Source organism: Bubalus bubalis, chromosome 23 (genome assembly GCF_019923935.1).
Source record: "Bubalus bubalis isolate 160015118507 breed Murrah chromosome 23, NDDB_SH_1, whole genome shotgun sequence".
Lineage (NCBI taxonomy): Eukaryota > Metazoa > Chordata > Mammalia > Artiodactyla > Bovidae > Bubalus > Bubalus bubalis.
Genome location: NC_059179.1, coordinates 13,758,251 through 13,772,135, shown reverse-complemented (window position 1 = coordinate 13,772,135; position 13,885 = coordinate 13,758,251). Strand labels below are relative to the sequence as shown.

Genomic DNA, 13,885 nt, shown 5'->3' with positions numbered 1-13,885 from the left:
TTAGCTAGTAATTGTTTTTTTCTCAGGAAAACTTTTCAGAAGGGCCTTTCCAAGCTGCTGCTGCCCCCTGGAAACCAGCGCCCAGGGAGTCTGGGGAGGCGGGTTGGCAGATGCCTGTACTCTGTCAGTAGCCGTCTCTGCCTCTGTCCCCAGGACCAAAGGATGCTGCTCTCCTGGCCCCGCTACCGCTGAAGCGCCCAGGGGTCCCTGGAGAGCCGACCTGAGCGCAGAAACCGCAAGCCATGAGTCCTCTGAGGCGGCGAGCGTCGCTCTCACTTCTGCTGCTGCTGGGCGGCTGCCTCCTCGCGGCCGCCGGGAGAAAGCAGGGGGCGGCCGGCGTCGCGGCCGAGTCGGCTTCGGGCTCCGCCGGCGGCTCCTCCGGCCGCTTTGTCAGCCCCGAGCGGCACACGTGCAGCTGGCAGCTCCTGCCGCCCGCCCCAGGGCCCGAAGCCGGCAGCGAGCTAGCGCTGCGCTGCCAAGACCCGGACGGGGCGCGCCACCGATGCGCCTACCGCGGAGAGCCCGGGCGCTGCGCTGTCTACGCCGCCCGCCGCTCGCACTACTGGAAGCAGGTGCTGAGCGGGCTGCGCAGGAAGCGGCGGCCCTGCCACGACCCGGCGCCGCTCAAGGCCCGCCTGTGCGCCGGCAAGAAGGGCCGTGGCGCGGAGCTGCGCCTGGTACCCCAGGCACTCCCGGTCGTCAGCCCCAAGGCGGCGGCGGGCTTAACCCGGGACCCCAAGCCCCGGGCCGGGAGCCGGGGGCAGCCCCGAGAGCCCGCGCTCGGCCCCGTGGCAGGGGCCCCGCCTCCCCCGAGCGCGCCGCCCAAAGGGAAGCCCTCTGAGCAGAAGCCCAAAGCGGGCAAGAGGAAGGCGGCCTGGGACCCAGACGAGGAGCGACCACTGGGGACCGGGCCTGATCCCGATGGGCTGGACGAGAACGCGAAGCTCACGGACACCTACTGTGCTGAGAAGTGGCACTCCCTCTGCAACTTCTTCGTCAATTTCTGGAATGGCTGAGGATGCGGGCCTGGGGAAGCCTGGGGAAGAGGGGTGGGGGGCGGGGGGGGGGGGGTCTATATCCAGCCAGGGAGGGAAAACTAAGGGCATCCTAGTTCAGGAGATGCAGGAGAGTGAGGGAAGAGTCCCCGTTCTAGAAGGGGACTGGGGGGTAGAGTGGGGGTGGGGGGCTTGGGATGGGAGTGTAAAGGGTATGGACAGTCCCTGAGACAGCAGAGAAGGTAAAAATTATTGAGTCGAGCCTGATTAAGAGCAGAAGAAACAGTGGAAACAGACGTAAGTAGGCATACCTTAAATATACAAAAACTGTAGACTGGGGAGAAAGATGGGTACAGAGAGAGGCTGAAAAAAGGAAGTGGGGAAAAGTGACTAAAATGATGTGACTCCTGTGGGAAGCAGGATACAAAGTACACTATTTAATACATTTATACTACAATTGATAACCTGAGCCAGACTGATATTCAGTGTCTTCTCATCTACTCATCTACTTGACTGACAAGATTACCAACTTTTTTCTCTTTAGGAATTAGAATGAACTTGGGTGCTGTCTCCAGTCATAGATGATCCCTAGAGGGATCAAAGCCAATGGGAGCTCAAAATTAACTCCAGTGAAAAGATTTTCCAGATGATTTGCCTCTGAATTCTTTTAGAAGTATTGCTTTTAAACTGAGTGATGCCCGGTATTCTGAAACTTCCCCATTAACCTTCCAAATTCAGAAGTGAATTATAGAAGTTGGTTTTAAAAAACAATTCTCTTTGATCGTGTTTTTAAAAACAGCTAAAATGTAAGCACACATCTCAGAATGGAAGTCATATCTCTGTTTCATGTAATTGTTAACATATTCCATTTTAAATAAGATGTAATAATAGACTTTGCACACATTAGGTGCTCAATAAAAATTGTATGGCTAGATTTAAAGAACTGGCAGGACAATGGAAATTTTGATTGCATTGGATCTAGTTCTGACTAAACCTTGAAGTTGTAAGTTCCTAAAAATATCTTGAATTGTTGGGGGAAGACAAGAAGTAAGAAGTCTGCATAAGGGAAAAATCACACACTGGCAAACCTGGGCCCTATCATTCCTTTTGCCCTGCATGTAGTTATAGCATTTTTCTGCTCTTCCTCCCTTCCTCCCAATTGGGATTTGTTGCCAGCATTGAAAATTAAATAATTTCATATAAAAAGCCAGATGTTTGCATTCTTGTGTAAAATTAGATCTGACAACATTCGACACACCTTTCTACATGGCAACATGATGCTGAAGTTGGCTGCCCTCTTTAGATTATTTTCCTGAAGATTTATTTCATTACTTTGGGCTGTGGTGGATCTTCGTTGCTGCCCACAAGCTTTCTCTAGCTGAGTCTAGCAGGGGCTACTTTTCGTTGTGGTTCAAGGGCTTCTTACTCTAGTGGCTTCTGTTGTTGCAGAGCAGGGGCTCTAGGGTGCAGGAGTGTGGGCTTCAGTAGTTGCTGCAAGTGGGCTCAATAGTTTTGGCTCCCAGGCTCTAGAACAAGGGCTCAGTAGTTGTGGTGCCTGGGCTTAGCTGCTCTGCAGCATGTGGGATCTTTCCAGACCAGTGATCAAACCTGGTGTCCCTTGCATTGCAAGGTGGATTCTTAACCACTGGACCACCAGGGAAGCCCTTAGATATATTTTCCTGAGTTTTTCCACTGCTCCTGCACATCTTATCAGTTGACTTTATTCATTCATATTATAGGGCTCAACCTGAGACATTTGAGCCACCACCAGATAGAAGGGTTTTTGGCTGACCTGTTCTTCTCACCTCCTACCCTTTAAAACAATCGTAAATCCAACAATCTGACAGATACTGAATATCTCCTGAACTTCTCCCTCCTTGAACAGCCCCTAGAAAACTAGGGGCTGTAAACGTTTACCTGTTCTGTACATTCTTCACACAGTTAGCAAAACATTGAGATTGATGAGATGTCTTTCAATGACAGCCACTTGAAAGGAGATGAGAATGTTTCTGCTTTTGGAGGCTTGGGGACCACAGCTGCCCTCCCAGCTCCATGGCTCTCTTACAACTTCAAAGAGCAGTTCTCCTTACTTCCTGCCGGACGCTTATGGACTTCAGAGCTTTGATGAACTTACCGCAAGTTTGTCCCTCCTGTGACCTCTGACTCACCACATTCAAACTCTTCCTCATTTCAATTGTTAAAACAGGCTCCAAAGCTCTCCTTTCCCTTTTGTAAAGCAAGACAGCTACTTCAGCCATATTAAAATTATTCAGTGGTCATTATATACAGACAACAGCAGAACTAAGATAATGTAAAGTGCCATTAATAATGACTAGCCAAGGCAAAATACCTTGGGCTTCCCTGGTGGCTCAGACGGTAAAGAATCTGCCTGCAGTGCAGGAGACTTGGGTTCGATCTCTGGGTTGGGAAGATCCCCTGGAGAAGGAAATGGCAACCCACTCCAGTATTCTTGCTTGGAGGATCCCATGGACAGAGTAGCCTGGGGGGTTGCAAAGAGTTGGGACACGATTAAGTGACTAGCACACACACATAAGGTAAAATACCTAAGAATAAACTCAATGAAAAAATATGCAAGAGCTACATGTAGAACACAGAAATACACCTGAGGGCAGAACAGAAAGACCTGAGTAAATTAAAACATACATGGATTGTGATTATGACTATTATTTTTTTTTTTTTTTAATTTATTTTTATTTTTATTTTATTTTATTTTTTTTTTAAATTTTATTTTATTTTTAAACTTTACATAACTGTATTAGTTTTGCCAAATATCAAAATGAATCCGCCACAGGTATACATGTGTTCCCCATCCTGAACCCTCCTCCCTCCTCCCTCCCCATTCCATCCCTCTGGGTCGTCCCAGTGCACCAATACAGTATACTAACGCATATATATGGAATTTAGAAAGATGGTAACAATAACCCTGTGTACGAGACAGCAAAAGAGACACTGATGTATAGAACAGTCTTTTGGACTCTGTGGGAGAGGGAGAGGGTGGGAAGATTTGGGAGAATGGCATTGAAACATGTAAAATATCATGTATGAAATGAGTTGCCAGTCCAGGTTCGATGCACGATACTGGATACTTGGGGATTATGACTATTATTAAAGAAGGCTTAATATTAAAAAATGTCAACTAATCTACACATTTAAACACGATAACAACAAAATGCCAAAAGGATTTTGTGGTGTGAGAACTGGGTAGACTGATTCTAAAGTTCCAAAGGAAAATCAAAATGAATTTGGGGACTAGACAGGTGCAGGGTTGTATGTTTCAGAGAGGAAGAGAAGAAAAGAATGCTTTCATTAAGGGCACAACTTGAAATGGCTAAATACAGAATCTCCCGAAGGACTGTCAGTAGCACAGTGCAAAACAATGTAAATGACGTGAGGGCACTGTTTCTAGGTAACCACAGGGACTCTCCTCCATAAAAGGCCAGAAACTACCGACCAGCGCTTCAGTTGACAGTTGCCGCCTTTGAGCTGGGTGGTCACGTGATCCTGGCCGCGCTGAGGACCCTAAACCTTTGATCCGTCTGTTCTTTTGTTCCCACACATAATGATCACAATGAGGATGATTCTTCTCCACATGGAGACAGGGAGAGGGCCCTTATGCATTGATTTTAAGATGTAGGTAGAGAGGTTGAAGGGAAGAAGACTAGTGTGGGATCCCCAGAAGGGTGAGAGGTCACAGTTTACATTTAATCAAGTGTCAGTACTCCTTGGGAATGTCACAGGATTAAATATTTCCCAGCATTTAGAGGCAGCTCTTTACCTTCTCTCTCTTCTCCCTTCTGATTATTGGTCAAGGCTTGGGAGGGCCCTCAATTATATTTAAAAAGGCAAAGCAAAAGAACACACAACACAACAGAACACACACACACACACACACACAGGATTGGAGTACTTTGAAAACTTATTGCTGGCAGTGTGCCTCAGAGGAGGAAGCTGGTTAGGACAGTCACATCTTTTATTCCTGAGCTCACAACAACAGTCTCCACCATGTGGGTAGGCAACCAGCTTCTTAGATGGCTTTGGATATTCCTGCAAAGCCCTGTTAAAATCCACAACATAAACCCTCAGTAAAATCTGGAGGGTGAAATCACTTTGAGTAACTGTGAGTGGCTGGCACCTACACCGTTATAAACACTTGGAGTGAATCACTAAGAATGAAGGAGGACCTCGGTGCAATGTGACAGCATGCTTGCCTGGAAGCTGGTTGGCTGGCTTAGGAAGGCTGCGGGCGGACCGAAGTTGGGAGAGCTGAAGTTATTTGCGGGAGGGATAATTCGCCTCATAGGACCAGATGGTAGCATGTAAGAGGGCAGGGGCTGGAAGTGACCAGCAGGGCCATTTGACTGCAGCCTCAAAATCTGGCTACTGTTTAATGGTAAATTTGTTCAAAATAGTAGAGGAGGCCTTCTCTTTTAATTGCCACGAAGTTTCATTTGCCATTTAAATAATAACTATAGTTTAACATCAATGATCTTCTTGAATTTTGAAAATAACTTAGACATAACCATTTAGACAGGCTGCTGCTGCTAAGTTGCTTCAGTCATGTCCAACTCTGTGCAACCCTGTAGATGGCAGCCCATCAGGTTCCTCCATCCCTGGGATTCTGGAGTGGGTTGCCATTTCCAGGACTGGTGTGTTATTTTGGTAATGAATGCCTGTTCACAAAATTCTGTATCAATAGCATAAAAGTTTCTTTGTTTATCATTCTATTGTTTTATCTCAAAGTTTGCCATTAGATCCTAATTGAAATTCATAGTCTTTCCTGGTCCTTGCTAAATACTGAAAGTGAGAGCTCATTTCTAAGAGTGAGAAGGGTTAATGAGTTTGTGAACTTGCGTTGGTGGCCGGTTCCCAAGTCTGAACCCTGCATGTGTTGGGGAACAAAGGTTGCTTGTTAACCTCCCAGGTGAACAGCTGGTGGGGATCAAAGGCACCCTGCACTGTGTGCTTTTGCTCAAACCGACTTCCCACTTAACCCCTAGGAAAAGAGTCCTGCTAGGTCCCCAGGGAGCGGTGCTAAACCCAGAAGCACATCTGAAGGAAGGTCTGTCCCACTAGAATTTCTTTGGAAATGTGCCAGGGGAGGCTATGGGGGTAAGGAATTGGTTCTCAGAGCTGTGAAAACAGGGATGGGAATACGAGGATTATTTAGGCAGAGACATCACACCAAGTAGCATTTCCCTCTTTAGGTCCTCCTCCAACAGTTGCAGAGTCTGGAGCAGGAGTTCCAGTGGAGGGAAGTCCACTTACTGTATGCTGAATAGTAAATAATCATGACACAAGCTAGTAAATAGTCTATCCTCTTGTCTCAACTATACCTTTGAACAACAAAAAATTTAAATATATACATATGAAAACTATAATTTTTATATGATTGAAAGTTGGTAAATATCAAAGAAAATGAATTCACATATATGTGGGACTTCCTGGTGGTCCAGTGGTTAAGACTCTGTGCTTCCACTGCAGGGACACAGGTTCAATTCCTGATCGGGGAACTAAGATTTCCACATGCCGAATAGCAGGGCTAAAACAAAACAAAACAAAAAGGTACTTCCTTGGTGGTCCAGTGTTTAAGACTCTGTGCTTCCAATGCAAGGGGTGCAGGTTCCATCCCTGGTTGGGGAACTAAGATCCTACATGCCATGCCAAGAAAATATTTTTTAAAAAATTAAGGTTAAAAAATGTAATGCAAGGAACATGTTCATGCTGGAAAAGTGTAATTGTCATTTTCAAGGATCCTTACTCCCCCCCGCCCCCAAAAGTTCCAGAGGTCTCCTCTTTTTCATCTAGCTTGCTGACTTCATGGATGCAATTTTATCAGGTAATAGTCCAAAATAGCATTTGAGGTTTTGATTTGTGATGTAAAAGGGATAATTCTTTTAAATTTTTAATTGGTTTGATTAGTCATTACTTCTGCACTTAGTAGTTAAATATTCATTAAAGAATTTATATATATTTTTTCACATTATGTATGGTCTTAACCTACAGTTTAGGGTTTAAAAAAATAAACAGATCACTCTGAAAATGTTCTATTTCCTTTTTTCCTTCAGTTTTTTTCCTGCTATGAGTTCCATTTGGATATTTTCTCTCACAATCTTGACTAGTAATTCATTCTCAGTGATCTAAGGGATTAAAAAATAAAGTGTAATATGGATAAACAACAAGGACCTACCGTAGAGCATAAGGAGCTATGGTCAAGGTCCACAGTGCACTGTTGAGCACAGTGCACACATTTCAACTCCAGAAAAATGCCAGGGAGGTTGAAAATAATAACAACTGTATAACATAATTACTGTAAAAAGAAAAAGCAAACGCAAAACATGACATTTTACTGGATTTTGGATTTTTAAAAAATTTAGTTAAAAGGTATTTTGTGAACAATTGAGAAATTTTAAATATGGCCTCTATTTTAAGTGGCATTATTGAAGCAGAGTTAATTATCTTAGGTGTGATAACAGTATTGTGGTTATGAAGAAAAATGTCCTTATGCCAATTCCTTCATGTGAATTATTTCAGGGCAAAATGTTAGATCTGAAATTGTAAGTAATTCAGGAGACAGAAACCTCTATGCAGATATATGATAAAGCTAATGGCAAAATGCTAACAAATGATGAATGCAGATGAAGGGTAGAGAAACGTTCATTTGTCTTGTATTACATTTTCAACTTTTCTAACCCTAACCCTAATCTAGCCCCATGATTATCTTAAAATGTTTTCTAAATTATTTGAATTGCAGTGAGAAAATGTGGCCCTGAGAAATATATCTATGGTGATTAAATGATGAGAGTGGGGGAAAAAAGAAGGCAACACTAAAAGAGCCACGAGTATATCTAGAGGAAAATAAATTTGGCAAACCAAAGTACCGCGCATGGTCCTTGGGAGCGAGGGATGCTCCACACCCCGGGTGACATATTGTGCGCGCCTGGGAATGCTCCACCGCGGGCGCGCACAGGGTTAACTGCAGGCCGAGGGGCCCGTGCATCCTATGCCCGCCCACATTCCGCCACTGAATGGAGGCGATGGTCTGATTCCGGTGGGGTGATGTCGCCGCTCCGCATACAACCTTCCCACTGGCCAGGCCCCCAGCCCCTCCCGGGGCCGACCCTGCGCTCCGCAGTCACGTTATCTTCACCACCATTCACGAGGCCCGACGGGGGTTACAAAGCAGGACATTAAGAAGTCTGAGGACGTCGTCGCAGAATCTAGAAATGCTGGGCTAGAGACGTGGAGACAATTACCGGGGTTCTGAAGGCCCCCGTCGTCGACCAACCTAGTAATCTAACCCCTTCCGTGATGTGACAGCGGGTCCTGTGTTTGCAGATCTGTTCCTTTGTCTGAATTTTGGAAAGAAAGCGTGTTACAATTTGAGAAATGTGTGCGTGCGCACCCTTTCATTAAGTCCCTATGAACCAAACAAAAGGGACCTTTCTCGATTTGCCCTTGTCTAACTTTATAGAGCACATCTCATAAACTTAAAAAATAACAGAACCGGTTTTTAAGTCTAGAGAGACCTAAATGAAAATAAAATATTATGTTCATATATCATGCTCCACCAAATCTAATAATTATTCTTTTTGTAATAACTGCATTTTTGATACCTTCAGCTGGTTATATTTCCTAAAATATTTTATAGAATATATAAAACATAAAATAACGTGAATGCTTCATTTTTATCACCTATCCAACAACCATGAAAACTAGAGGAAGTATGATTAAGTGGGCAATACAAAGTGACATTTATTATCACTAGAGAAAGTAAACTGGCATGTACAGAACGAGTAAAATGAAATGTCCAAATAGAAAATTAATTCACTCCTTCAACTAGTACTTAGAGAACCCATAATGCCCCAGGCCCTGGCGATTCAAGAGTGTGTGGGACACCCTTGCCCTTCAGAATCTCCCAGTATTCCTGAGGAAGAGCACTGAATGAGGGGGCCAGAATTATGAGAGTTAAGTACCAGGTGCTGCAGGAGCCCATGGGAGGGACATACAACTGGGTCAGGCTCACGGATGTGTGTGGAGGTGACAGAAAGGGGGAATCAGTGAAGGCTCCCTGGAGGAAGAAATACTGAGCTGAAATCTGAAGAATGAAGTAGGGCCTATGGTTCCCTAACTTTGTGGACAATAGACTCACCTGGGGAGGGACTTCCCTGGTGGTCCAGAGGCTGACTTCAGGCTCCCAACACAGGGGGCCAGGTTCCATGCCTAGTCAGGAAATTAGAGTTCATATGCTGCAACTAAGTATCTCACATGCCTCAACTAAGACCCAGAGCAGCCCCTCGAACCCTCCATACCAATAAAAAAAAAAAAGAGTCATCTGGGGAGCTTCATAAAATCCCTGTTGCCAAGGTCACACTCCTATTAAATCAGAATGTCTAGGGGTGAGAACCTGGCAACAGTGTTTTTAGCAAGTATTTTAAAAGCCAGGTAACCCCAACATACAGCAAAGTTGTGGGAATTACTAAGACAGATGGAGGGAAGTTGACATTTTTCAGTTTCCTGAAGGAAAACGTTTGCCCAGCAGGCATGTAGTAGTTGTCAGTCATTGTTCTTGCTTCCAGATTCTCCTCTATACCGCCTGCCTCTAGTACACATTTCAGGAAATGTTTATTGAAGTTGGAGAAAAAGCCAATCAAAATCTGGATGTATAAGAAAATCAGGCACTCCAAAAGAATGCCAGCTGTCATTCCTTAGGGTCTGAAACTTACAATGGTAGGTCCCCCCCTAAAGACAAGGTAAAATGCAGCATTCTGACAATTGGGGGGAAATGTGTAACTGTCACTTCATAGGCAATGGCGACCCACGCCAGTATTCATGCCTGGAAAATCCCATGGACGGAAGAGCCTGGCAGGCTACAGTCCACGGTGTCACAAAGAATCAGACACGACTGAGTGATTTCAGGCAACAGTTGGGCTTCCCTGGTGGCTCAGAATCCACATGCAATGCAGGAGACCTAGGTTTGATCCCTGGGTAAGGAAGATCTCCTAGAGAAGAACATGGCAACCCACTCCAGTATTCTTGTCTGGAGAATCTCATGGACAGAGGAGCCTGGTGGCCTACAATCAGTGGGGCTGCAAAGAGTCAGACCCGACTGAGCAACTAACACTTTGACTTCAGACAAGTTACAGGATTACTGTTTCTATCTTGAAAATGGCTGTCCCCTTTTTACTAAAAAAAGCACCACGTCTGCTGTTATGGGTACATCAATCATGAACTGTCAAGAAAAACCTGAGGAGGCCACCACTGGAAATAATATTCCTCCAAGTGAGTGGAGGTAAACCATGCGGAGCAGAAGCTAGGGCTCTTCCACTCAGGGGCCACTTTCTCTGCCCACTGCTCTAGGAGCAGGATTTGCCCATCAAGCTGTCCTAGCTAAGCATTCTCTGAGATGCTATTCTACCTGGGCATGAAATACCCTCTTGGAATTTACCTCTTGTTATATAAATGACTTGGAAACGAACAGAGATCAAACCAGTCAATTCTAAAGGAAATCAGTCCTGAATAGTCATTGCAAGGACTGATGCTGAAACTGAAACGCCAATATTTTGGCCACCTGATGTGAAGAACTGACTCATTGGAAAAGACCCTGATGCTGGGAAAGACTGAAGGTGGGAGGAGAAGGGGATGACAGAGGATGAGATGGTTGGATGGCATCACTGACTCGATGGGCTGAGTTTGAGTAAGCTCTGGGAGTTGGTGACAAACAGGGAAGCCTGGTGTGCTACAGTCCATGGGGTCGAAAACAGTCAGACATGACTGAGTGACTGAACTGACTGACTGATATAAGTGGCTGTTCCATGCCTGCATGCTGTGCCTGTGTGCTCAGTTGCATGGGACTCTTTGAAACTCCACTGCACTGTAGCCTGCCAGGCTACTCTGTCCATGGGATTTCCCAGGCAAGAATACTGGAGTGGGTAGCCATTCCCTTCTCCAGGGGATCTTTCTGACCCAGGGATCTGACCCAGGGATCGAACCTGGATCTCTTGCATTAGCAGGTGGAATCTTTACTACTGAGCCGTCTGGGGAGCCCAGGGCACTTTAAAAGGGAGGGGGAAAGAAAGCCGCTTGTAATCCAGACTGAGGCAGGTGGCGTTTTCAGTAGATCAGTTACCACAGAATATGAACCTTTTTTTTTTTTCTTCCTGAGAGGCTGGGTCAACCTAGATAGCATATTGAAAAGCAGAGACATTACTTTGCCAACAAAGGTCCGTCTAGTCAAGGCTATGGTTTTTCCAGTGGTCGTGTATGGATGTGAGAGTTGGACTGTGAAGAAAGTTGAGCACCGAAGAATTGATGCTTTTGAACTGTGGTGTTGGAGAAGACTCTTGAGAGTCCCTTGGACTGCGAGGAGATCCAACCAGTCCATTCTGAAGGAGATCAGCCCTGGGATTTCTTTGGAAGGAATGATGCTAAAGCTGAAACTCCAGTACTTTGGCCACCTCAAGCGAAGACCTGACTCATTGGAAAGACTCTGATGCTGGGAGGGATTGGGGGCAGGAGGAGAAGGGGATGACAGAGGATGAGATGGCTGGATGGCATCACTGACTCGATGGATGTGAGTCTGAGTAAACTCTGGGAGTTGGTGATGGACAGGGAGGCCTGGCATGCTGCGATTCATGGGTTCACAGAGTCGGACACGACTGAGCGACTGAAATGAACTGAAATGAAGGGCTGGGTGCTATTCCAGTCCCCACCCCTCCCTCCTCCAAGTACTGGTTGCAACTGTGTCCCCATGGGATTAACAATGCCTGTGACCTAGATTCAAGTCACAAAGGTGCTCCTCAATCAGGGCTGGGAATGGTCTGGAGAGAGCACTCTTTTCATTAGTTGTCCCATACGTGATGCAATAAACAGACCAAGTCTCTGAAACCAATCAATCAGCATAAATCTGTGCAAAGTGGAAGCTGACCTGGAATGAAGCCAGTTCCAGGCAAAGCCCATGGACAGGGAAGGAGAAGGAATGGAGGAAAACAAGTGTGGATTTTGCAGCAGGCTTCCCAAGGGTAGCTGGGAGCTGTTGCTAAGCCCTGAAAATCAATCAGGCTCTTCCAAAGATCTTTTTTCTCTTGAGCACAGTGAGGGAACGCCTCCTCCCGTTTATATGCAGTCTATAATCTGCCAAGTGTTTTCATTGACATGACCTCATCTGAGCCTCACAGCCACCCTGTGAGGTTGGCAGGGCACACATGATCTTCCGCCCCCCCTCTTCCTGCTGCCCACAATTAAGACTGTGAGAAACTAAGGCTTAGGGTGAGTGCCCTGTAGGGAACAGCTGCCCCTGAACCTGTCTGACTTACAGTGCTCTTTCTACTCACTGTATTCAGTACCATTAGTATTGGGTAGCAGGCTCACCATCAGTAGCTCTTTTTAAACCACCCTCAGATCTCATGAAAAATAACGGATTTTTAGACCTCACTTGGATCTTCCCAAAATCACCATCTGGGGCAGCACTGGGAAGACTATTTTTAACCTGCAGATTGCCCCGGTGATTCTGCTAAGAATCACTTTTGGTAGCTTGTCACCCAGACAAGATCCAGGAGGGTTTCACTTTGGTTTGCAGTTCCTGTGAGCTCTTGAGTCTAGTCCTTAGCCTTGCACCACAAATTAAACAGTTCATGGTTTAAAATGAATGAACCTATAAAAATTACTCTTTGGCTTCCCCCTCCTTTTTCCCAGCATGGCCATTATGGTTTTGGTTCTGGGCCGGAACAACTTTTTTAAAGAAGGCAGCCCTTTGGCCTCCCTGCATCCTTTCAAACAGTGATTTGCATAAAATCCAAGGCAGCATCTCTTTCCTCTAGCATCCTAGTCTTCAGAACTGCCCCATGCTATTTATCCCCCTTTCTCCTACCTACCGCCCTTACTCAATTCTCATCAATCTTCCCTGGGCCTTCCCCTGACTGCTGGAGCCACCAGAGCTCTGATTTACAGCACAATTCCGTGCTTGAAATTATAGGAAAGCATAAGCACAGCTCTATACATGGGTGTCTGTCTCAACAGTTCCCTAGGCTTGGCCAGCTTTTCTCAATTGCAAACTCTTAACTGGCCCCACACCCCACTTCCCTCATACAGATGACATCCCAAGTCCTTCAAGGGATAAATCATTGCCTTTCATACTGAATCAGTCTTCTCAAACTCAATGTTGGCTGAGCCAGCCCCTAATCCTTGTTAAAACCCCCAGATACCCTGGTCACCTATCATGTGCCATCTTCGCCTGCTTCCTCCAGGTATCTTCCAAACTTGGCTCAAATTGTCCGTCTAGTCAAAGCTATGGTTTTCCCGCAGTCGTGTACAGATGTGAGAGTTGGACCATAAAGAAAGCTGAATGCCGAAGAACTGATGCTTTTGAACTGTGGTGTTGGAGAAGACTCTTGAGAGTCCCTTGGACTGCAAGATAAATGATCCTAAAGGAATCAGTGAATCCTAAAGGAAATCAGTCCTGAATATTCACTGGAGGGACTGATGCTGAAACTGAAACTCCAACACTTTGGCCACCTGATGCGAAGAACTGACACTGGGAAAGACCCTGATGCTGGGTAAGATTGAAGGCAGGAGGAGGGGACAACAGAGGATGAGATGGTTGGATGGCACCATGGACTTGATGGACATGAGTCTGAGCAAGCTCCAGGAGATGGTCACGCACAGGGAGGCCTGGTGTGCTGCAGTCCATGGAGTCGCAAAGAGTCAGACACGACTGAGCGACTGAACTGTACTGGGCCTCAGAACCTTCAGCATCCCCCCAAAAATCCACTCAGGCCTTGAATCAATGAACTCCCAGGGATACCACTACACTCACCTTGAACATACGTCCATGGCACTGGGCAGGATGCTGGAAGACAGTCATGAATAACACT

The 13,885-nt window shown here is 45.9% G+C and overlaps 1 protein-coding gene across 2 annotated transcripts in view; it reads left to right on the top strand.

The window, feature by feature from the left end:
• The window catches only part of FGFBP3 (fibroblast growth factor binding protein 3), a 139,960-nt gene extending 138,906 nt beyond the window's left edge, over positions 1–1,054 (top strand). Inside the window, exon 2 of one of the 2 annotated variants that reach the window (XM_044935424.2) lies at positions 154–1,054. In XM_044935424.2, coding sequence (XP_044791359.1) covers positions 243–1,016 — 774 coding nt within the window. In that variant the 5' untranslated portion in view covers positions 154–242 and the 3' untranslated portion in view covers positions 1,017–1,054. The remainder of the gene's footprint in view (positions 1–153) is intronic. The other variant, XM_044935423.1, reaches the window with a different exon arrangement.
• The last annotated feature ends 12,831 nt before the right edge of the window (positions 1,055–13,885 follow it).